Source organism: Apteryx mantelli, chromosome 13 (assembly GCF_036417845.1).
Source record: "Apteryx mantelli isolate bAptMan1 chromosome 13, bAptMan1.hap1, whole genome shotgun sequence".
Classification (NCBI taxonomy): Eukaryota; Metazoa; Chordata; class Aves; order Apterygiformes; family Apterygidae; genus Apteryx; species Apteryx mantelli.
The window spans coordinates 26,226,558-26,251,540 of record NC_089990.1 but is presented as its reverse complement, the minus strand read 5'-3'; the positions used below and the strand labels follow the sequence as shown (position 1 = coordinate 26,251,540).

At 47.6% G+C, this 24,983-nt stretch overlaps 1 protein-coding gene across 1 annotated transcript in view; it reads right to left on the bottom strand.

Annotated features, from left to right (window-relative positions):
* Window positions 1–24,983, bottom strand: part of MID2 (midline 2) — a 175,628-nt gene that overhangs the window by 12,340 nt on the left and 138,305 nt on the right. The window contains exons 5-8 of the mRNA XM_067304480.1: window positions 23,412–23,560; window positions 22,109–22,236; window positions 20,723–20,866; window positions 12,307–12,468 (exon numbers count right to left, since the gene is read on the bottom strand). Coding sequence (XP_067160581.1) covers window positions 12,307–12,468; window positions 20,723–20,866; window positions 22,109–22,236; window positions 23,412–23,560 — 583 coding nt within the window. The remainder of the gene's footprint in view (window positions 1–12,306; window positions 12,469–20,722; window positions 20,867–22,108; window positions 22,237–23,411; window positions 23,561–24,983) is intronic.

The window sequence follows — 24,983 nt, the reverse complement described above, 5'->3', positions numbered from 1 at the left end:
GCATCCAGCATCTTTAGCCCTTCTGGTCTTGGCTGCCCGTAGAAAGTTCTGCCAGTGATGGCCCAGCTGATCCTGCAGTGTGTGCCCAGCCCTCCATGCCTGCCTGACAAACATCTTGCAAACCTGCCCTGCCGGTCTCCCCTCTGCCCAACACCACTAGAGAATGGCTCTTCTCATCCAGGTCTGGCTTTTTGGAGGCTACACAATCCCTTTTGCTTAAATGCTTTTTTTCCCTCTTTAATAATTTATGGTCCTTTTAAGACAGGCAGCTGTGAAAAAGAGAAGCCAAAACTTTGCATTTTGAAAAGCCTGAAATGAAGCCCTCCATTTTGGAGCAGTGAGAGGAAGAGAGCCAGAGGGTGCTCCCTGCTCCATTTTTTTTGCTTGAGTGCATTCGCTCTCTTTGCTTCCCCATGTAACACCATCTTTTTTGGTAGGTTCAAATGGATTTGCTCAGCCCTGGCCCAAGGAGCAGGAGGCACATCCAGTCCATCCCTGCACTGTGACAGGCTTTGGGCATTTGCTCCCCTTCTCTGTGCCTTGGTTTACTTGTCTGTACAACACAGAGGAGTCACTTTGAGGGTGCTGAGGGTTAAAGACTGATCCTTTCTTGCTGTTGTAAAATAAAAGCTACAGCTGCTCTGAGAAAGGAGAGGGAGGAGATGGCTGCATGCTTAGGAGGTGAAAGAGTTTTTAGCACTGCTATAACCTCCAACAGTTAATGGGCAGAAAGAGGCAGGGGAAACCCAGCTAGTGAGCCTCTTCACTTTGTCAGTGTGTCGGCAATTTTCCTTTGCCTTGCCCCATGAGCAGATGATTACATGGGAAGCGGGGTTGGCAGTGGGAGGGATGGCTGCACAGAGCTTAAGCAACAGGAAGAAAGAGATGTGATGAAGGGTAGTAGAGAAACCCCAGTGACCTCTAAAGACCCCCCCCCCCCCTTGGGGAGCCCTGTCCCACAAATCTTCAAGTTGGCAGTGGCAAGAGAGCTCAACAGCCTCTGTGGCCGTTGCAGGCACCCTTTGGGTCTTGCTGCATGCTCCTGTGCTTGCTGTATATAAGCTAGCGCTGCTCATGAAGGGCACTCGCTCTTCACTTCTTCTGACCTTGTACACAGGACCCCCCAGCTCTAGGAGAAGCCGAACACTGGAGCAGGTTGGAAAACACACCGGCTGTCCCATGCGCCAATGTTTTCTAAATAGGTTTGGAAATACCGAGACTTTGCATGGAACAGACATAGCGGCAAAGCTGTGGATTGTAAATGTCAAAGCAGGCCACCCTGCTCACTGTGAATTATTGGCAATTCTTGCTTCATCCTATGGATCACACATCCCAACAGGAACTGTGGACAGGGAGCCCTGCCAATCCAAAGGGAAAGTCTGCCGAGCGATGCAGTCCAGGCAAGGAATGGGCTTCATGTGGGGCAGTCAGGTCACACAAGACCTGAACTGACAGCTCCTGCTGCTATTGTAGCACAAGTCTGCACCAGAAGACTCTGCCACATGGCACGTGATCATTCCCATTATTGTTAGCAGGAAACAATGTTGTGAGAGCAATGGGTTTTCCTATGGAAAATTTCAGCTGGGAATGATGCATCCAACATTTCTCAGCCAGTCCTGTTTAGTGGTGTTAATGATAATGTGGCTCTCAGCACAGCCCATCACTCTCCACTCTGGGCCAAGGTCTCCTTGCAGAGATGTGTCAGTCTGCCAGTCAGAGAAACTCAGGCACGAGTCACCTGTGGCAGAACCCAGCTCTTTCAAGCCACAGAGCAAGGCCTGGGACATTGGAAAGCAGGCTTGCCCTTCTCTTTCACAGCCTGTTCATTGCTTGCACCTACTGAGAACCCAACTGTGAGGAGTATGTGATTGCAGAATTAAAGACTGCTGCATAATGCAAGAACAGCAGGCATAAAATTAAATTGCACAGGCAACTTAATTCTGGTCCTTTTTAAATTCTGTGCTCTTGGCTTTGCAAACATAATTTCTTTTTCTTTCTTTTCATACGTTTTTCTGTATGTAATTCCCTAGTTTTTTTTCATAAAGGAAATTGCAAAGTGGAAGTGTTAGCAGCTGAATGTGAGCCCACATCAACAGTGCAGCTGAGGTGATAAACTTCTGAGCAGCAGTGATTGCAGTGTCCTTTCCATGGGCTAGAAGGAAACATGTCCTGTGCTCTGCCCCAGCTCACATCGCTATGGGAGAGGCATAAAAACTGACAGGGGCTGGGTTCTGTTCTTGGGGTCTACGAACTGTAGATAACACAGCGTGACACATGCACCTGCCATATGCTCTCTGCAAGGTAGGGCAGCTGAGCCCTGACCCTGTCACATCAGGGGCCTTGGGACAGCTCTGTCTGGAGCTCTGCTTGATCTACTGATGTCCTCCCAAAATGGGGGTGGAGAAGGCTCATTCTCAAGATTGGGAACACTTCTCAAGCCCACAGCGTTTCTCACATCTGCCCATGTTTCCATGGGGCCCAGTCTGCAAGGACAGCCCTGCTCATATCCCTCCTCCAGGCTGACGGGGATGCAGCAAGGCTGGGTTTATTATCAGATAAACACAAGTAGTCTGATGGCAACAGCAACTCTCTCTGGGGCTGCACAGTCAGGTGCAGGTCGTGCAGAAGTTCGACCAAACCTGGGTGAGCTCCCAGATGCCAGCACTCCCCCTTTTGCCTAATTCCTAAGCACAAATTTAATCATCTGGTCTCCCTATTTTTTATTTTTTTCCATTAGAACCCCCTAGTCCATCCCTGTCTTTGCAAACAACTGCCCAAGGCACTGTGAAGAATCAAACCAAGTTCTTGTTCTTGTTGCTGTGAGTTTTCATGAATGAAAAAGTAAATAGCAAAGTCAATCTGTACGTCACTCTAGGGCTAAGGCCCCATTGCCCCAGCAAGACCAGAGTTAGGTGCTGTACACACATGCTGGCCTCTCCCACAGTCTTTGCCTTAAAAGCTCCCATTCTGCTCCAAATGGTGGTACTAGAGCAGTGACATTCCCTATGTCTCTCCTTTCTGGGGGCCATCTGAAGGTCTGCACATCGCCCTAACTTAGGCTTGGCTTCTTGTTGCCTGCTCCAGGGCCAAAGAAAGTGGTAGAGCTCGCAGTGGCCTGTGCTCTGCTCTCACTCTATTAGGTTTTGTTTCTTCCAGCTCTGGCCCCTTTCCTGCAATGGGAACAGAGGGCAGCTGGAGGAGAGCTGGAGCCCTTGCCTGTGAAAGGGGGCTGCTGGACCCATCCTCCACACGTGGCAGCATTGAGGAAGACTGCAGCAGAGAACTGGACCAGCCACAGCTCAACACATCCCTCTGGTACAGGATCAAATGCCTCTTCTGGATGACCATCAATACACTTGATTGGCCCCAGCAAAGTTAAAATCCCCTCAGGCTTCATCACCCTGGCAGTGAGGGGAAAAGCGGGAGTTTGTTTGTTCTAGGCATTTTGCGATTTCCCAAGAATAAAGATACTGGACAGGATTTCCACCAGGATTAGTCTAGTTTGGAACAAAGCAAGCTGAATAGGTCAGCTGTAGTTAAACACATTAAAAAACTGCAAATAACTAAAAACATTACCTCATTATGGAGAGTGTTCCCTGGCCTTACCAGAGAAGACACTGATGAAAGAACCTGCAGTGCATAAATAAGCTGTTTTCCCTCTGCACCTCCTGTGCCAAGACACATCGTGAAGGGGAGCTCATAACACACTCCCACTTTTGGCTAGGGAAACTGAGTCTTGGGGAGGAGAAATGCCCTGGCCAATATTATTCTGTGAGTGCGGTTCAAAACCAGGACTATGAAAAATTGCAAACAGATGGCAACATTAGTTAAGGCTCTGAAGAGCTCACAAGTGTGACCCTGTAATGGCACTCATCTGCATTGCTCTCTGATATCTGACGGTAACTTGCATTTATTTTTCAGAGCACCATTTGCCAGATAATTGAGTTGAGAGGCCTGAAAGTAAAGCTGCAAATTGGGAGTGACCCCCTCTCTTCTTCCCCTAGTTATTTTAATATTTCTTTATCTATATTTTTCTGTCAGTAATGCAAAGAGATGAGCTCTGAGATAGTGAGATATAAAAATACTTGGCTCCATCAGGAGAGGGACAGTCACAGTCCTTTTTCATGAAGATGACCCCTTTTTAAGGTCAGTGTGAACAACTGGAGTCCAAACTTTGCTTCTGGTTTGTGCTGGCATATCCTGGCCCAAGGCTTCAGGAGTATCTGCAGATGATAGAGTGCTGTGACGTGGATGATGGAAGTAATAAAGCAGGTAGGCTGGGTCACAAAATCCTGTTTGGGACAGAGGGCATTCCAGAGAACACAGCCTGCCTCAAGAGCTGACTTCCTTCCAGAAATACCACTCTGGCACTGGAAAAGAATGGAGATTTCACAGAGTCTCAATCATCTCAACCTCACCTGCTTCAAATCTCTTGCTTGTGAGCCCAGAAGTGTCCAACGAATTTGTAGTTCCCGGTAGCATACACCCCAAATGGCACTGTGCTGGACAGCGGTGGCTATGGGTGGCTGGAAAGTTGCTGGAAGATTAATAACTTGAGAACAGTGTGGCTGGGAAAAGCAGAGGTCCCCTAACAGTGGTGCAGGTAATGGCACCAGGGCTCAACTACCACAGGAGATCTCAGCCAAACAAGGGGGTCAGCTCCAACAACTGTGTGATCCCTGCAAGTGCCCCAATTGCACCCTCTCTCCTGAGAGCAGCACAAATTGGAAGTGATGGGAAAGGAAAGCATTAAGCCTTTCGTAGGCAAGGGAAGACAAATTGAGATAAAAGAATTGCTCAGTGTGCTAAAGAAAACTTCTGGATCTGCGTGGAAACAACTAAGTGCTATCCAGTCTCTCCCCGCAAGAGATGGAACACTTCTCTGCAATGTTTTCCAGGGAGGCTCTGATTGCGTGAGACTATGCAGGGAGAGCAGCATGCACTTTCCTGCCCCCTGCTCAAAACCTCCATCATTTTCCCCTTTGCTCCCAAGTTAATGCACCTCTTCAGCCTCAGTGGCACATTTTCAGTACAGCCCTGCCTGTCAGAGAGCTGGGAGATACAATGGTTCCTCCTGTCAGTTTTGATTACCATATATCCCAGTCCTGTCATTCAGGTAACTTTTATCTTGCCAGTTCGGCTTGCTGGAATATTCCCTATAGCCTTTCACCGATTTATCCATCCAATGTACCTGCATGGGGTTTTAGGGCTCTGTGGCAAACCGGCCAACTCTAGGGCTGGACACAAGAAGTGTGTACCCTCTGGGATAGTTATCAGCTTAATTTTATTTTCCTTTCCTGGTAAGTCTCAAATGTTGCAGCAAACTCATCTGAGTAAAGAGGAGGAAATCCTGGCTGATTTTGGGTGTGTGGGATCAAAGGAAGGAGAGGGCGGCAGACATTGCTGCTGCTGATAGGAAAATGTTAAAGGTTAATTAGGAAGGTCACTGACGTGCCGGGAATACAGAAGGGCAGAGGGGAAGTTGGACCATGCCAGCAAAGACCCAGGGCTTCAGCACATGCCCAGTGCAGAAATTCCTTGTGCAACAGTTAGCATTCGACAGCTGAGGACATAGTATATTGGAAAGACTTTCTTTTCTTTGGAAATGGGAGGTATTAGATGGTGAAAGCCTGCACACACTTTTCTACAGCAGACCTGAGGATTCCTGAAAACAGAAAGTTTTACAAGCCAAAAAGTTGTTTCATAAGGGCTTCAGCACATGACTGGAAGCTGGCAGGTCATTTTCTGGACTCAGACAGAAAAGTTTGGGCTCTATCCAGCTTCTGGGAAGCAGCAGGAGCACTCATCCTTGGACCTGGCAATCAGAGCCTCCTGTGCTCGTCTACTTGACTCCTGGCTTCTGCCCCATTCCCATGGTCCTCAGAAGGCACCTGCAGCCCATTGAGATAAGCAGATGCAGGGGTTCTGGACAGCTCAGTGCACTCACCCTTTGCTTCCTCGAAGAGATGCACAGAGGCTGGAGCTTGTGAAGCTCACACTAACTCTGTGCAGGAGTGGTATGGACTGGCAAAGTGAGAGGCAGTGCTGTGCTGCCAGATCTCAGTTAGATCTTGCATGGGGGGCAGCCCCGCACTGCAGGGATGCATATGGGAGCCCTCAGCCAGCACAGACATTTCCCCACCCTTCCCAGGTGCAAAGATGATATAAATAAAACTCCCTTCAAAACCATTCTAGCTCCTCTTGGGACTATGTGTTAAAACCAGAGCCATATTCTTCTTTTCTTTTATTTATTCCCTCAGCCATGACTGCAAGTACTTCCTTGCTCAGGCTGCCTTGCTCTTTTATTTCATTTAGGCCCAGCCCTTGTTTATCTGGGTTGGTGTGCATGGGGCAAATGGGGGCAAATGCAAAGCTGGGGCTTTGTTGCTAATAATTTCTGAAGCCACTGCTCTGAAAAGTCCCCATGCTTTTTCAGCCAAGGCAAGCCAGCTCGTCACCACTGCCACTCACACCCCCCAAAGTTCTGTGTCTCCATGAACTCCCAAGTGACTTTAGGGCCTGACACTTTGAGGCTACTGTGGCCTGTCAAAGAAATAATTCTCTACAAAGTTCCCCAGAAATAATTTCTTACTCCACCTCCCCACAGTTTAACTGAACGTGTATGTTTCATTTGGGCTGGCTATTAATATTTAGTTTGCTGTTTACCTAAGCAGTACTTTGTCTGTAAGACAAAGATGGTCTGTCCAACCTGGTGACTGGGTCAGTGCAGAGGTACTGCCAGGGCTCTGCGCAAGGCAGGGTCTGTTACAAAGCACCTTATTAGGCAAACATCCCAAGGCACTAAGTTTCAGAGGCCTCTCCAGCTATATTTTCATTTGGCTCCTTCCCTTCCACTTGAACGGCTGGGACCAAAAGTGTGCTTACTGACTTGTCCTCGCCCAACTGATTCCTATGGAGAATGGGTGAACAGTGGACTCTCTTTATTAAACCTCTACCATTCAGATGGGAAGAAGCACTGTGTAAAGTTTTACAGGTGCCTTGCTTCTCTCCTTAGGGATCATCATGGAAATGAAGCCTGGCGGTCTCTGATGAGACAGAGAAGCAGACTGGGCAGAGAGCAGCACAGGCCTGGTGTGCGTACCACATTACAGAAGCTTCCTGTGCACCCTGCTCTCTTATGCTGCGAGGGCAAGGGGTGCGGGTGCAAAGGGGATGGGACAACATCCTCTGCCTGCAACACCCGGAGCAGAGCAGAGAGGGAAGGAGAGACTGCAGATAACTTCCTTGTTGTGAGCCTTTGAGAGGCGATTGTAGTCTTTGGCTGACAGTTTTCAGCTGAAACTGTGTTGAAGAGAGAAAGGAAGGGACAGAAGATGGAAGTCCAGCTCCAGGCTTGGCTTTCAGACAACATCTGGGGGAGAATACACATTCCCACTCTCAAGAAATGATCTCTCCACTCTCTGCAGAGGTCCACCATGATCTGCCCGGTGGAAGAGCAAACCAAGCCAGAGTAACATCCTGCCAGCCCTTCTTTGCTTCATTCTTCTTCTGTGCCTGCTGGGGAGTGGAGCCAGCAATGTCCCTGCTCTGGCCAACCATCTGAGATGCCACCAGGTCCCGATATTCAGAAGAATCCAGGTACAAAACCCATCTGATGAAGCCTGTGACCCTCCAGATGGACTATCAACCTGGTCTGTGAGCCCTCAGCCAACTGCTCTACAGTCAGAAGCAAACTAGTTAAAGGCAGTGGTGTACAGGATGCTTTGCAATGTGGGCTTGAAAACAGTTATTAGTGTCCTCCTATCTGACATCACCTTGAGGAAGCAAAGCTGCAAGACTGTAATGGAGTTGCCAAGTTGCAGAAAAAACAATAAATCCATCTGAACCTATGAATCCTCAAATAGACTCTCTGCTGAACAGCTTGTTTAGGGATCATGTGCATTTCATCCCCTTAGAAAGCATCTGTATTAACATGCTAACCGGGATCTCAGAGAATGTGACTCACCCAGAAGAGCTGCTGTTGCTGCAGCAAACATACCCCTCCAGATGAGAGCAAACTATCATTTCAGATGGGATGTGGATATGGCCAGCCACTGTATAATCCAGGAAGCCCTGATATGGGCTACGGACCACGCATGGTTCACAAAGCCTTTGCGTATGCACCACAGAGACATATTTGCGGTTCTGCCAGTATGACTGTAGAGGGATACGTATGTGGCAGAGGAAATCTGTTCTCTGTCCTCACCCACCTTGAGCAGCCCTCCAAGAGTTGTGAAGCTGTGTGTGACCTGCAGGGCAAACGTGTACAATGTGGTACAAGCATGCCTCAAGTTACCCAGTCCATTTTATTACATACAGCTGCAGCCTAGCAACACACTGCCAGGCACAAGCAGTAGAAAGAAGTTTCCTCCACCTACTAACCATGTGTCAGGTCCTAAGTTACCTTACAGCAAATCCAGAAGAGTAGTGTAAAGGGAGTTAGGACTTGCCTGCACAGAGATATGATCTGGAATAGCTACAACCTTTGTGGGAGTTCTTATTCCAGAAAAGGATCTATTCTGGAGTAGCTCCTGCACTTTGAGTTCACACTACCATATGTCAGAGAAAGTTTTCCCTGTAGACATACCTTGACACTGATTTAGATAAGGTAGAGACTGCAGGCTCTTCTCACCTGATCATTCGTTGTCGATTTTACAGTTTAGCAGTACTTCCAACACCAACCGCCACCAAATCCCAAAACACAAAACCCAACCCTGAGACAGATATTCACAAACTCTGGGAATTATCAGACACATTGAGAGCTATGTAAATCACTAAGAGACAGAAATGTGAGTGAGAGTAAGTTAGACCAGTCTGCAATGGTCAAGGCAAGGACTGTGAAAATCACCTTCCCTGCACTTTATTTACCACCAGAACTGGAACCGTCTCTGTATTCTGGTAGTTTCATCCACTTTTTGGACACTTGCTAATACATAAGAACTACAGAGGCTCAGGCTAGGCACTTACTAAGCAAAGGAAGGTTTCTCTGTGTCACTAGAGTAAAGCTTTTTTCCCAAGCTCATCTATTTAAGCAGTTTGGGAACGCAGATTTAGTGCCAGCACTGACAACATTGATGCTGCGGAAATCAATATCTGTCCTGACACTGACCTTACGGCTATGAAGGAATCTCTCCAAACACCACTTGAGGAGAAAAAGGAGGAACGTGAAATATGCTAATTGGCCCTTCTCCTCATCGAGCTGCTGACATTTCTGTGAAGGTTACAGCAGTTGAAAAGTATGCACTCTCTTCTAATTGGCAGCTTGAAAAGGAGGAAAACATTTTGCCACATAACGACAAATATAGGCAGGAAAAACGGCAAACAAGGATATGCTGTGAACTCAGCACAAAGTGGCAGGATGTTCCAGCCAGCACCATGCATGAGTCCGTGATGAGCAGCAAAACCCCCTAGGGAGTCCTTGTACACAAGACTGCCGTGAAAAGAAGATTATAAAGGTTGCTAAATCAAACACTCAGAAATTTGGAAGTTTCCCAAAATACCCTTTCCTGGGCAACCCTCATATGCCCCCTTCACTCTATGCCTCATACGCCTCACTACATTATGACAGTCATTAATTATGTGATGACACACTATTTTTCCACGAGAAGCTCGTTTCATTCACTACACAGCCTGGATGCTGCTCAAGCGGTGAGCTGTTAGGCAGAATTTCATTTTACCCATGTATCTTATTCATTGCTGCCTGCTGAAACCCTGGTCAGGGTACCACTGTTCACCTAATGGATGAACACCCCATGGAAATCATTACTGAAGTAACTTCCGTGAGCCACAGAGAGACCCCATGGCAGAGGCCATGAGAGGAGCCCCCAGGCCAGCAATCCAGTTGGCCAGCTCTCCCCATCTCACAGCTCCCTGCCTTGCCTCTGCAATGCTCAAAGCAAGACCCTATGGGCATGAGCCCTCACTGCTCCTGGGCCTGGCACAGCTGCACCCACACCTGGCCAGGGCCAGCCAAAGGACTGGGAGCAACAAGAGCTGTGGAGGCAGCTACAAACTCTGGGCCACTCCAGCCTGCAGGTTCATTAGTTTCCTCCCCTCTGTTCCTGTTGAGTCCAGCTTCCTTTATGCCTGGTGTGGTGGGAACACCTCACAAGGTTCATGGGGCTGGTGAGGACAGGATCAGTGCTAAAGACTGTGAAGGCATCAAGCATGTTCAGTTATAGCCAGGATTTTGCATGACACCGGAGAAGCTCCCACTGAGCACAAGTGACTTGTGATCATTCAAAGGCCCATAAACTTGGCCAAATTTGGACAACTATTCACAGCAATGACAACGAGCACTTTTCTCAGACTGAGTCCATCTTTACTGCCAAAATTGCAAGTCACTGCTCCAAAAAAAGTTCAAGCTTTGAGCACATGAAAACAGATGGTGACACAGGAAGTCTAAAGACAAGATGAATGATGAGGTTGGCTGCAGATAAACACTGTAACATCAACAGAGAGGAATGCATGTACAATAATGCTTGTGTTCCTTTCTCTCCCATCTACTGAGCTGGAGACACAAAGGTTGTTTCAGTGGTCATTCAAACCTGTGAAAGAAGTTCCTTTTAGCACATGCAAAACTGTGGTAGTGCATAACATTTTCTGTAGTGCTCCAGGCGATTCTTGCTCTTTATCTTTAAAAATGCAGCAAGCTGCTGCAGACACCTCCATGGAACAAGGGGAATTCAAAATCTGATCGAGCACTTATTTAATCTACTAAATCAAGTTCATCTCTGAAGCAGAGCACTTAGCATTGTGCTAGTATCTCTGATGACTGACACTGAATAATAAAAAAAAAAGCACGCCCTATCTCAAGGGAGCTACTGAAACAAACCTCTTTTACTTCTTTCTGTACTGGTTTGTCATATCATCGCTCTTGGCTTGTCAAGTCACCAATTTCTTACTTCCAGAATGAGTGCATTTCAAAGCTTGAGAAAGTGCTTAAAACAGCAGCTGAAGGAGGGATACATTTTTAATAAACAAGGAAGAATTCGACTGGAGTTTGCTTTTCATCAGCTTCCCTCCATCCCCACAAATACACTGACTTTATTTAATTTCATTTCATAAATGAAAGCAGGTTGCGCAGGTTCTGTGAAGAAAATGAGGAGGGAGAGGCAATAAATCATTTCAAAAGCCTAAAGTGCGGAACGCAGACGCGATTGAAACATCAAGAAAGGAAACACAAAAGAACACTGTGCTCATCAGGACCAGACAGAGACATTTTATAATCATCATCAGCAAGATGCGGCCATGGAGCCGGCAGCTTTGGACAAAAGCCAGAAGAGCCACTCTCAACTTATCTGCTCCCTCTGCTATTTCACACTGACTCTTCTATTATGTCCCACCAAGTAAAAGGCAATAACTGGCCCCAGAGGGCTTCAGTTCTCGCTGCTGCAAACCCAGAAACCCAGCCCTTGCCATTTTCCCCTTGTCAGGATGGATCAAGTTCTGCTGCCCTTTGAAGCCAATCAATTTTCGACTGAATCTTGCTCTGATTTTCCTAAATGTCTTTAACCCTTTTTTGTCTTCCCTGGGGGCAAACTGAAGTGTGAACCACTTTCTGCTTTGTGTGCAACTGCAAAGCCCCATCCATTACCACACAGATACCTTCCAAACTCTTTTTGGCCCCCCAAACTGTAGCCAGTTGGGAGAGAAGCCACAGGCAAGCACACAGCTGCCCCAGGACTATACCATGGCAGTCTGTACATTGGACCAGCAGACATAGAGCCCAATGATCGGAAGTGAGCAGAAAGCTGGACTTCAGTGGTCCCTTAAAATCCCGGATGCCCAAGGGACTCTGTGAGGACAGGCTCTGTGCCTCAATGCTTGTTGTTGCCAGGACCAGAGAACTTAGAGCCATCCGAAGAGGAGCCCCGGGCACTGTGTCCCTGCCCTTGAGGCCAGGGCTGAGGACACCTACAGTGGGTAAGCTGGGGAAGCAGTTGAGACAGGAATCAGGAGATAGGCATGTTTAAATAAAGCAGCACTAAAATAACTCTACAACAAACCAGCATGCAGGGCCCAAGGAACCATATGAAAAGCACCTGGAAGTAGGTTAGCATTTGGGAGCAATGCTACAGAGATAAGGTGGCACACAGAGCTGATCACCAGGCCTGACATTACACACAGGATGGAAGAAAAAGTCAAAGCAGGGAAGAGAGAGGACTTTGGAGTCTCCATCGTGCAGCCAGTGACTACGGACTTGCAGGGAATGGCTCAGCCATACTCTTTAGGACTCAAGCATTGATGAAGCTGCTCTTCCACATCCCACCCAACGCAGCGCAACAGAAACACCTGGGCACATACTGTTTGTCTTGAGCCTGGCAGGTTCGCTGTTCCGGCTGCCAGCTTGGTTTATGGCCTTGACAAGGAAGATATAGCGGGTGCCACTCTGGAGCCCGTGGACTGTGTAGTGGTTCTGTTTGATGTTGGGAACGATCATCCAGCTATCCATGGAGTTGTAGAGACCTGTGGTACAGGAAAGGGGGGAAAAGATTTATTAACAGATAACACTTGGAGGAAAGGACAGAATACAAACAACACACAGCTGCTAATGCAGAGATCATGGATCATGCATCCTTCAGGCTGATTTATCGCCTGCCTGAGAGTTAAGAGAACCTGCAGGAAAATTTACATAAATGATAAAACCCAGCAGCTCAGAGATGCTTTTTTATTATCACATGAAAGCAATGCTTGATAAGGCAAAGTCAGGGGTGGGGTGCTGGCATCTCAAGATGCTGCTGCAGGAAGTGATGGGGAAAGGGTGCAGAGAAACAGGAATTCAAATCGAGACCTTCTGGCCAGGGCTGGGAAGGAGATGGCATAGGGAGCAGACAGCACCCAGGAGAAGGTGAGAGAAGCTGAGCCCAGTGAAGCACTGATGAAGCCTCACTGAGCAGGCAAATGTGTCCCCAGCTGGCAGCCCTCATTCTTTACTGCTGCTTTAAAGTGCTGCTAATGAGAGACTGGGCAAGTTTCCCCATTAATCTCGGGAGAAAAGCACTGTAGGACCTGCCAGACGCCAGGGGAGAGCCATCGTAATGCTGTACAGAGAGATCTGTATCAGACGAAAGGTCTCTGCCTCAACTGGCATCTGTAAACATCTCAAACTGGCTTTCCCCTGCCTATAGCAAGTCTTTCTGCCTGGGGGAGCAATGTTGTTGTGGGAAGCTGCCCTTCACATGCTGCGTTTTCTCCAGCCACAGGTAAGCTGTTGAAAGAGCAGAAAGTCTTCTCAGCTCCATGGTGCTGGGAGCGTTCACCTGCTGACTTTCTGCCTGGAGCAGTGCAGGTGCAGTGGTGGGACAGCCTGCCAGGGGTGTTCCCCTCCAGCCTGCTCTCGTCCACCTCTCTTGGTGCTTCCCTCTTGCAGGACAACCTCCCTGATGCTCTGTGGGCTGCAATATGCAATGCCAGCAGCAGGAGAGGTACACATTTGCGCCCTAATCCTGCTTTGGTTAGCATCTTACCACATCCTGCATGGCTCCCAGTGCTCCTGGGTCGGAAGCAATAATGAATGTCCATGGGACATTCACACTTTGTGTCCCTTAGCAGCCTGGTCTGCAAAGTGGCTCAAAGAGAATTACAGCTCCCAGCCAAGGCAGCTGGAACCCATGCTCAGAAAACTTCAGGAGCCTAAACTATTTTTGGAAATGGAAAGGAACTAAGAGTCCAAAGACCTTCAACACTCTAGGTCCTAATGCAGCAGAGGTTTGTACTGCTAGAGCTGCAGGATTCTGCACATTTTGCAAACAGTATTGTCTCGTGTGCTAAGGTGGGATCACACAGAGCTACAGGAAAAGAGAACAGCAATACACAGTGTCACAGATAGTGTTACTGACACCAGCATGGCTGGGGTAAGAGCAAACTGCATAACTGCCTCAAGCAGCCCACACTGGAGGACAAAGATGCCAGAAGGTTTCTGGAGCAACCTCTAGCACTGAGACCAACAGACCTAGGGGCAGCAGCTACCAACTACCATCTTCTGCGGCACACAAGAAGCTCTGGGTATCAGAGGTGCCCTAGGTTATTAGAAAACAGCTTGTGGGCAGAAATTACAACATGGATCTGCTACTTTCAGCAAAAAGGAACCAAGTAGGAATGCAAGAATAATATGGAAGCTCAGACCTAGCAGAGGGAAGCTTCTTGGATCTAGCAGGATAAGGTCTGCAAGCAAAGAATGAAACAATACATGGGGAATGGGTTGTGAGGAAAGGGCTTCTGGAAGACGCGCTTTTTAGCCCAGCATATGTGTGTACAGATGCATGTCAGAAGTCTAGAAAACACCTCCTGTTTTAAGGCTTGCACTGAGGATAGCCCTCTGACTCATGAAGTCTCTCCAATGAAAACTGTGGAGTTTACTTGGAGTTATATCAGAGACCTGGAGGCAGGTGACTTGCTCAGGCAATGGCAGGAAGCTATTCATATGTGCTCAAGCACCACAGTGATTTTTAGCCCCAAAATGAGTGTAGTCCCTGCTGCTGGTGGTGGAAGGTGGGATGTAAGCAGAGGTGGGGGTAGGGCTGGAAACCTGCAGCATCTCCAGCAGCTTTTTTGAGGATGCAGGAAGAAGGCTGGAGCAGGTTGCTGCAAGGCAGGGGCTGGGGGGACCCTTGCGGGGGCTGATAGCTGCCAACTTTTTGGTGCCCTTTGGCAGCTGCATGCCACTTTGCAAGGGGCAGCTTGCAAGCATGGGGCTGAAATTCATTCCTGGTGACCTAACTGCCCAGCTGAGTGTGCTCTGTCGTCACGTCAGAAGTGGGAAAGGAGCAGGAGGTCTGGCCAGCTCCTCCTGGGGTCTTGCTGTCAGAAAGAGTTTCCTGAGATCCACCGTGCCACTCCTCTGCTCTGTCAGAGCAGTGGGACCTCATACCCACGAGGGGACTCTGGCTGGGTGTTTATTTATCCCCGGTGACTCACTCAGTCGTAGGACAAGGGTTCGTTGCAGTCACTGCTTGCATAAATTTGGTTTGAAATATAGGTTGAATTTGCCCAGGGGACCAGGGCAATGTTATTTTAAGTACAAAATAAAGCAGATATGATACCAATTGCATTCTACATACACAGCTACTTTCCTTGGAGCATAAGCCCTTCAAACAAGCACTGGTAGATGTTATCTCATTGCAGACAATGGTCAGCTTTGGCTCCTTCATAGGAAAGGACAAAGTGGCTGGGCAACAATAGCCTCAGAGTGATTTAGCCTCCAGGACAAGTTTCTTTCTAAAAACAATCAGTAAGGGGTTGGCCTTGAAGACCGAGAACTTCTGTTCTTGCCAAAGCTTAAAAAAAATCTTTTTTATTGTAGCTTTCGTCATCCATAAAAATGTCTGACTCTTGCCGTGCTCTTGGCTTTAAAGACAGTGTAAGGGGATGGTTTCGACAGGCCAACTCTGTGCTCTTTGGAAAGGTATTTCCTTTAATGGGAAGCCTCCTCGTTGTGTTCTTGCTAGGTGAGCCCTAGCACATAGCCCATTTTCCCTGGAGCAGACCCGTTTTAATAGCTCTAATGTAAACCATTCCACTATTTTCAGTGTCTCTTCACGCGTGAGTTCAGCCAGGACTCAAATGTTCTCATCACCTAGTTCTGAATGTGTTATTCCAAGTGACAATATATTATTCATTCTTTCCTCTGAGATGTTAACTGCTGTTTTCTTTATTCCTTCTATGAAGAGCTAACAAAGACGGTCAAAGAAAACACTCCTGATGTTTGTCTCTTTTGGTTTTCTTTCAGAGCTGGCTCTCCACTCGCTGCTGTTTCTATTCATCATCAGTATCTGCACATATCTCACCTTATTAATGCTTGTGCCAAAGTCCACACAGACCCAAAAGGTGTGTAGGGGACTAATTCCCAACACCTTCAATGCATTAGAGTACAAACCACACACCTAAATCCCTCCAGAAATCTGATCTCTTGGGTTGTGTGAATGCTAGCAGCACCACAGGTTGTGTTAGCAAGAGTGCAGCCAGCAGGGTGAGGGAAGGGATTCCTCCCTTCGTCTCAGCATGGGAGACACCACGTCTGGGCACTCGATCCAGCTGGGGGCTCCCCAGCCCCAGACAGACATGGACACTCTGGAGCAAGCCCAGTGGAGGCCTCCGAGCTGGTTGGGGGCTGAAGCACAGGAGGTATGAGGCGAGGCCAAGGGCGCTGGGTCTGTTCAGTCCGGAGAAGAGAAGGTGCAGGGTGATGTTACTGCTGCCTGCAACTGCCTAATGAGTGGGTGGAGAGAGGCTGGAGTCAGAACCTTCCCAGAGGTGCCCAAGGATAGGATGAGGGGCAATGGCACAAGTTGCAATGAGGGAAATTCTGACTTGGTAAGGAAAACATTCTTCTAGATGAGGGTGTCGAAACACTGGAACAGGGCCCAGGTAGGCGGGAGAATCTCCATCCTTGCAGACAGTCAATGTTCAACCAAACAAAAACCTGAGCAACCTGATCTAACTCTGAATTCAGCCCTGCTCTGAGCAGGGCTTGGTCTAGATACCTTCAGATATCCCTTCCCACCTAAATAACTCAGTGATACCAGCATAGCCCACATTTCTTTCTTAACTACCAGATCCAGAGATGAAGGCTGATGACCATTTAAGAACATAGCCAAAACAGTAGCTGAGCTCTCTCGTGCTCCAAGGGATGAAGGCAATGCTGAAGGCAACATTTTGTGGCTGGGAAAGCACAGAAGAGCTGAGTATGGGAAATCCTAGATGTGGGAGGACTGTGTAACCATAACGAACCTCTGACCAAAAGGAAATAAATCATCTTGTTTTTTTAAAACAAGAGCAAAGGCTCCTAGAGAAGGTTGGGGATGCAACTTATATCAACTTTGAAAGTCTCAAGCAGAAGCTTTTTCTGGCAGCTTCCTGCATATTTTAAGGTGCACTTAACAATTTCCCTGTTCTGTGACACTGCATTTCCAGCAGTGATGTTTTATTGATAATTAAGATAAACTAACAGAGACCCCAAAAGCCTATTCTGAAGCATTTTTTTTGGCATTTCCTACAACAGTAGGTGTTCTTAAATAAAATCAGGACTAAAACTTTATTCCAAGAGCCATACTGTCAGGATGTTGTGCTTTTTTGAAGCATAACTTCAGAACAGACAAGCTGGAAGATACATTTTAGTTTTCCTGTTAAAATTTTCATGTTTTTTCTCATACTGAAACATGCAGTTTCACTGGAGTCTCTTCTATAACCAAGCCAATGAACTAACTTTCCTTCAGTATGCAAAAACCCTCAAATTTGGGGGAAAAGGCAGTGTTACAAAAACTGATAAAATGTAGGTATTTCTGACACCTGGAGGATTCACTGGGAACCCAAAGAAATAAATCACTGCTTCTGAGACTGATAAATAGCCCTTAGCATTATGACTGAAATGCTCTTCCCATATTAACTGCACCTCTGTGGAAATCTAAAGAACTCTTTTCCGTGATTACAATCAGGTCAGCTTTTTCTTTTTGAAATAAACTCTCATGACAGCGAAGAACAATAAAAAGTAAATAGATACTGCAGATGTGACACCTCTGTCCTTGGGGGAAGTCACAGTTTTGAGCCTTGGCTTTTTCAACCTGCAGTTTACCAGCTCTTCCTAATGATAATCAATGGTGTTTAAAAGGATCAGAGCCTCAGTCTGTTTGATCATTTTCAGTGTGGGGGGGAGGAAATTAAATAGACATTTGGCGTATTTGTCAAGTTTGAATCCCCAGGCAATTTATGGCTTGTTTTATCTTCAAGCCTTCAGCTGATTCAGGATGTCTGCTGAATTCTGCCTAGCTAATATTAGAACAAAACTCCAGCCCTAATGTCAGATGCATAACTTTGAAATGGTAGATACAATTACTTTAAACATCAGAGTGGCTACATGCAGAGCCTGATCAGAACAGCAGACAGCTCAGATTTGCCTTGCCTGATGCTGTTTTGTACTGTCTGATAGTGTTTGGCCCAGCATGGCACAGTGCTGAGAGCAGCTGCCAGAAATATTCCTGGTTCCTCTTTGCTATGGGGCACAGACTCTTCTACTAAAGACCAAGGTGAGGCTGATGAGCAGTGGTAAAGTGAGGCCCCCCCCACAGCCTGTGATGTCTTTGGAGGAGGGCATCCATTTTGCATGGCTTGTCTGGACTTTAGCCTTCACAGAGGTCCCCAAAGGGCAGGGTTGGTGTCCTCTGCCAGCTGTGCCCATGAGGGGCATGTGGCCTGGCAGCTCCACTCTGCCCGCCAGCATGGTTGGGCTCAAGGATGTGAGGCTGAGACTCCCCAGGTTGTTTCTGAGTACTTCACGGCCTCTGGATCTGGACCAGGTTTGTGCCAGTAGCCACATGCTTCCCAGCAACAGCCTCTGCCCTGTGCTAAGGGCTAAGGACAACTCTTGCTGTTAAGCTCCTGATCCTTAGAACAGTGTTCCCAAGACAAAATGACACTGTCCCAGAGCAGTTCTACCTTCTTCTAATTTGCAATAAACCACTCCCTGCACCTCCTTTTTTTCTTTTCTGTCTGGCCTTTATTCTTTCTATTATCCATCCTACTCAGACATCAGGATTAGGGAAGAGTGTGTCTCTCTAAAGTCATTATAATCACAAGCTTTCTTTCTCCTGCATGCTGTTTGAACACACATCACGCCTCCGGAGGGTGCCTTGCAAATAACCAACCATAAATTGTGGGAAAGTCTCTGGATACAAATACCTCCCTCCCAAGACAGTGGAGCCAGCTGTTAAATGTACTGTTAAAATATTTCTCATACTAAAAAGCCCAACTCTTGCTCCAGTAACTAGTATCTGTGACAACATGTGTCCAGGTCCTGCAAATGGCATCTCTGCTCAGTGTCAAAACCACAAAAGCACATCAGATGTGTTCAGGAGGAAATGTTTTGGGTGGGACAGACCCACTGAGGCTGAAAATGTCCTGCCTGGATAGATGGTGATGCCAACTACTATATTTTCATCACATAACAAATATCCAGGATGGACTTTGCATCTGAGAGGTTGCTGTCTTGATTTCATGGCAGGCCTGGGGGCTGGTTCAGCCTTACAAAGCTTTTTTAAAGCTGTCCTGTTACATAACATGGTATCACAGCACAGAGTGAACTCAGAGAGAAAGTATGCTGACCAAGACAAGTCCCATAAAGCCCAGACCCTCCCAGAGAAGCTGGATGCTGCAACCTCAGCAAGTAATTCCTTGCTATTTGACCACAGCACTTCCTAAATGTTTAGGTATTAACACATATAAATCAGTGAGAGCCCTCGTCGTTCCTCTAATCCCGTTTCTGGCAAGCAAATTTGCACTGGTGTGGAAGAATAATTAGGCAAGATAGATACTTTCAGGAAGAATTACCTGGAGACTTTTCTTGATACTGTTATGGAGGGTAAATAAATCACGCTTCATTTTTAGTCTGCAGCCTGCAGAGCAGCCAGTTCTGTTCTATTTGTATGACCCCAGGGAGCAACGTGAATGGGTTACAAGTCACACATATTTGGGTAGTTTCCTGAATGATCAACTACAAGACAGATGAGATTCTCTAATGTGCCAAGTGCTCCACCGAGATGATGATACCCAGACACTGAATGCAGTGTAAAACAATTCAGTTATGGATCTCCAGCAGAGGGTTAACAAACTGCGCTTCAGAGAACCTCTCGCCTCCTCCATCATTTAGATTACAGCCTTGAGAGGTGTCTTCAGAGGACCTTTCTCATGGTTTCCTCCCCTAAGTCCTGGCCAGGCTGGGCAATTGTGCAAGGAACTGCAATGCCCTGTCTGTCCACGAGGGAGGTGTGCATGGGCAGATGTGTTTCCCCGATGCTGGGGGAGACATCTGGGCCATCTAGTGCCTCATTCTGGCCCACAAGGCACCCAACCACTTGTCCCAAAGCAAAGAATACCAGCCCAGATGAATGGCCTTGAAGGAAGGAGGTGACCTCTGTAGAGACCTTGCTTTAAAGACCTGTTCTTCACTATACTGAGAAGCCCAGAGGAGGCGTGTGCGTGCAGCTGGATGGCAAGAACATGCTGCAGAGACCTCAGCAGGGTAAATTCCCCAAAGTGAGCAGTGTGCCTGGGCAACAAGACCAGCCCCATACACTGGGCTGCATTAGCAAGAGTGCAGCCAGCAGGGTGAGGGAAGGGATTCCTCCCTTCGTCTCAGCATGGGAGACACCACGTCTGGGCACTCGATCCAGCTGGGGGCTCCCCAGCCCCAGACAGACATGGACACTCTGGAGCAAGCCCAGTGGAGGCCTCCGAGCTGGTTGGGGGCTGAAGCACAGGAGGTATGAAGCGAGGCCAAGGGCGCTGGGTCTGTTCAGTCCGGAGAAGAGAAGGTGCAGGGTGATGTTACTGCTGTCTGCAACTGCTTAATGGGTGGGTGGAGAGAGGCTGGAGCCAGAACCTTCCCAGAGGTGCCTGGGGACAGGGCACAAGGCAATGGCACAAGTTGCGGCAGAGAAAAATCCCATCAGATATATGAAAAGTTTTTCTTCCTTGAGAGTGATGAAACACTGGAACCAGGGACCACAGCAGGGCAGGGGGAGTAAGACCATGGGGGCCAATGCATCTCCCTGTCTGGCACCCCCCATCCTCTTGCCAGTGGGCCACTGCTGCTGCAGGATGCAGCAATGAGAGCAGCCCTCAGCCACTGGAATTGAAATGCTTTCACTTCTTCATGTCTGGTCAAAGACCTCTTTCCTCCCAAACTGGACTGTGGTTCCCCAAATAGAGCTGGTGTGCAACGACTTACTGATGAAGTTGGCTTGGCCAGTGAAGATGGTGTACTGGAGCTCATAGGAGCTGACACTGAACTCATCCTCTGAGATCCAGTGAACTGTAATCGTGTCATGGGAGGCGGTGCAAAGTTCCTCTCGAACAGACGGAGGGTTAGGTGCTGCAGGAGATCACAGGTAACACAGTTTAGTAAGGTTTTTTCATATATGATTTTTTTTGATTTTTTTTTTTTTTTTTGCTCCCATAATAATAGAGATGGGCTCAGTTTGCTGGGAGCAGGACTCCTATGACACAAACAGCTGTCTCATTTTATATGACGTTGAGTTTCCCACTTAACTAAACTTTTTAGTTGGGCTAAGCGGCAAATGTCGAGAGCCAGTGTGTTTTCAAGAGTGCCAGAACAGGGGAGTTTGTTATTGCTGTTGTCACTGTGAGGCCTGACACCTCAAACCCAAAACAAATTGAGCAATCTCTTAAAATCAAGCTACTTCCTGGCACTAATTTTGGAATAAATATTTTGTCCAATAAATGTTCTGGACAGAGCTGACATTTTTTCATTTATCATTCATTCTAAGCTTACCTGCGTAACCATGAAGAAAATCAGATTTATGTAAGTAATGATGCCCTAGTTTCCTTGGAGCTTTTGTTCCTTCCTTTGATTTTACAGAGGACAGCATCATAAACAAGCAGGCTCCTATTCCTGAGCTGGGCGGCAGTGCTGCTCCTATCGACACATCGCCTCACTCTGGCTGGGTACACGAGCGCAAGAACAGCCCTTCTTAGTCCTTACTGGTGTTTAGTCTATAACTATTATTCCTCGCTATGGATATTATGGCAGCACCAAGAGACCCAACTGCAATCTGTATGTCTATTTTGTCCCAGCAAGGTCTCTGCCCATAGGAGTTTGTAAATCAACATAAAGAACCACATAAAAAGGTGCAGTTAAGGAGAAACAGTAAAGGATGCAATGCATTAAAAGTAAAATAATTGGTTAATTCACCTTTCCCTTCCTAGATCTCCCCACGCTATTTCTTTATGGGCATCAGCCTCCTCTGTGAGTCGCAGAGCCCATAATTTTTGACCTGCTTCCTGAACTTTTCCATCCTACTTCTGGAAAAGCCACGGTGCCCCATGACACACAGAGGGGAGTAGAGATGCTGTGCACCCCAAGGAGGGGAAGGTGTTTCTGCTCTGGAAAGACTGCCCTGCTGATGGCACGGCAGCCTCTGCTCTGACTGAGACCAGCTACGGCACCATGCTGGGCAGAAGTTTAGCAGGGGAGAATGACTGGCAATCTAGTTTGCTTTAAAATACCCTTTCCAGCCCTCAGCAATGTGCAGGAAAGGAAGGCTGTGGGAAAGAAGTGTGGTGCGTGCAGTAGGGAGCCAGCCTGTGCACACACCTGTTAGATAATCCAGCCCCTCCAGCAGCTTCTTCTCTCTGGAAAAATCTAAAGCAAAGTTTTCAAAGGCATCATTAAAATTGATATCGGGTATCAGAACTTGAGAGGACGCAGTTGCCATGGCGACCCTGAAAGAAAAGAAGAGACCATCAATATACATCAGTGTGCACATCGCTCGCGACTCCCAGCAGCAGCGAGATGAGTGATTAAAAGGGTGCAAACTGCCTTGCAGTGACATAATACACCACAAGCAATCCACGTTGCATCAACTAGTAGGGAGAGCTTCATGGGAGAACTGGAGTGACAACTGCCCAGAAACAGGGCTACAGGGCCAGTTTGTCTTGTTTCAGTAGCGACAGAAGCATTCTCCTCTGTTCACTGAAATAATCATAGGGATCACTCTTCAGGATTATAAAAAAACATAGGTTTATCAGAGGCTGCCAAAATCAGTAGGAGCTGGGAGCACAGATCCGTGAGGAGCAGTGGGGTAGATGGGTATCTCCTATTCCAGGCTATGGCATGAGGAGGTTCAGGCTGGATCTGTGACACACACATCTTTGCTAACCTTTCTTACTGCTGTAACATCAACACAACGATGGTGTGACCCCAACAGCCCCCACCTGCCTACATGCATTTTAAGTGTACCAAGTGTGCTCTGACCAGCTCTAGTTTGGATGGCACAGAAACTTCTTAAGCCTTGTCTAGGGTCAGCTCCCCACTGGGGACACTGCTGCAGACCTGAATCACTAAGTGCCTCAGGTGCAAGACCTCCCTTCACCCTTGCTCCTTGACTCACCCTACAGCAATTCATGGTTCTAAGTCAGGAGTTCTGAGAGATCATCTGAGATGTTATTATTTAGATGGTGAATCCTACCTAGATCATTGAACGTTTCACTCGGCCCTGTATTCTGGCTGTTTTCAGCCAGCTCATTCTCACAGATGTTTCTTAAATTCTTGTTGTCCTAGTCTTGTTTGCTGACCGTGCCACATCACATAGTAGGCTATTTTGCTCTGCAGAACTTGGGGAAAGTGTGCTGTATATCACGAGTGACATGGAAAGGCAACAAGCCCACCTGTTGCCCAGCAATGGCTGGGTGCAGCATGCAGGAAAGCTGTAACCATTTAGACTTTTGGAAAATAGGTGGGGATGATGGAGTACTCCCTGGGCAGACCAGTCTCTGAGGGAGCAGGGTGCTGTATTCACAGGACAACTCCTTAAGGCTGGTCCAAGAAATGCTGTCACCAATTTCCCAGACAACAACCAGAACCAAACTTGTTAACTAGTGCTACATTGTGAGCCTACCTCTCTGCCACATTCCTGGCTGTCTGCAGGAATCGTGCATGGTCATTCTCCTTCAGGATATGTTCTGCCTGATTTATGAGGACCGTTGAGCGCTCAAGACACTGCCGGCAGTTAGCGACCTGCTGGGCCAACTTCCTCAGCTTCATCACCTGAGAGAGGAGCAGAAGGAAATGAAAATACTCAGAAAATAGCACTCAGAGAAGATTTGCAAGGAGTCCTGGAAGTTGGGCCAACCTATCAGCTGGCTCAAGATGTCTTGTTTGGGGCTGGGGCAGACAGTGAGGCTGGCCTGCCTGCTAAGCCAGCCTCAGGGCACATAACAGGCACAGCTTGAAAAGCAAAGGAGAAACCTTCATCCTAGCTCAGGAGCTGCTCAGTGGAAGCGGGAAGCAGAGAAACTGTATGGAAATGTCTCCAAAGGCTCTGGAGAGGAAGGGAGAGCACCAACACACTTTCCATGTTAATTTTTGCTTACAGATAGCAAAGCCCCAGGGAAAAGTCTTTGTGCTGCTCTAAAGGTCCCACATGTGATCAAAACAGGAGAACAATGCATCTTCTCTTTACTCCTTCCACACAAATGCTCACAGTCTTATTTGCACTGTGCCCTCCCTTCCTTCAGCACATCTGGGCTGGCTCCTTGCAAATGTGGCCAGGAGAAAAGCACTCTTGCAAAGCAATTCAGCACAGTGCAAAGAAACCTCACACTTGTTTGGCATTGCTCAGCAACAGCAGAGCTCAGACTTGTTGCTGGAAAATGTCACCTTTCCCACCGCAAATCATTTTACAGTTACAAGCTGCAGTAAGGTGGGACAGGTGAGTTATCCACAACACAAGGAAGTAAGAGAGAGCTTCACTGCCACTGAGCTGAAAAACCAGTCCAGGCACCAGCTTGCATCTAAAAATAGGGCATGTGGCGTTAATGGGCTCTGCTCCGTTCCACACAAGTTTCATGCGAGTCCTGCACAGTCTGGTGTTCAGGGCAGGGATACAGGGCCTCCCCTGCCATTGGCAGCGCCACTATTCTTGCTGTGTCTAGTGGACACTCAGCCAGCACAGAAAATGGGGGATGAAGTGATGCCAGGGAAAGCATGTCTGAACCTTCAGTTCTCTCACCACGAGACTCCTTGAAAGATGTTTATTGATGGCTTAAGACAGCGCTGAACAAGCCATAAAGGAATAAACACAGATGACACATTTGATGGCATATCTCTCTCTTCTGTAAAATAATGGGACTCAGCAGCAGTGAGGCGAGCAAAGAAACCAGAACAAATGTTATTTCTTAGGCTAAATTTCCATGCCCATACTCAGGGGAGCACTATGCTGAACAACTAGGGAACAAATTCAGAAGGGTGCTTAGGTGAAAGTCCTCTTAGAACATGACTCAGCTAGCTGCTACTCCCCCAAAACTCCTAAATCCTCCAGGCAGCTAGGACAAAGATGAATGAAAGTCAGCTTTCTAGGTAAGTTTAAAGAGAAACTCATATCCTTGCACTACACACAAGCACCCCCCCCCACCTCCCCTACTGAAAACAGAATCGAGCAATCAAGCTACTCCTGTTGTTATGTAAGAAA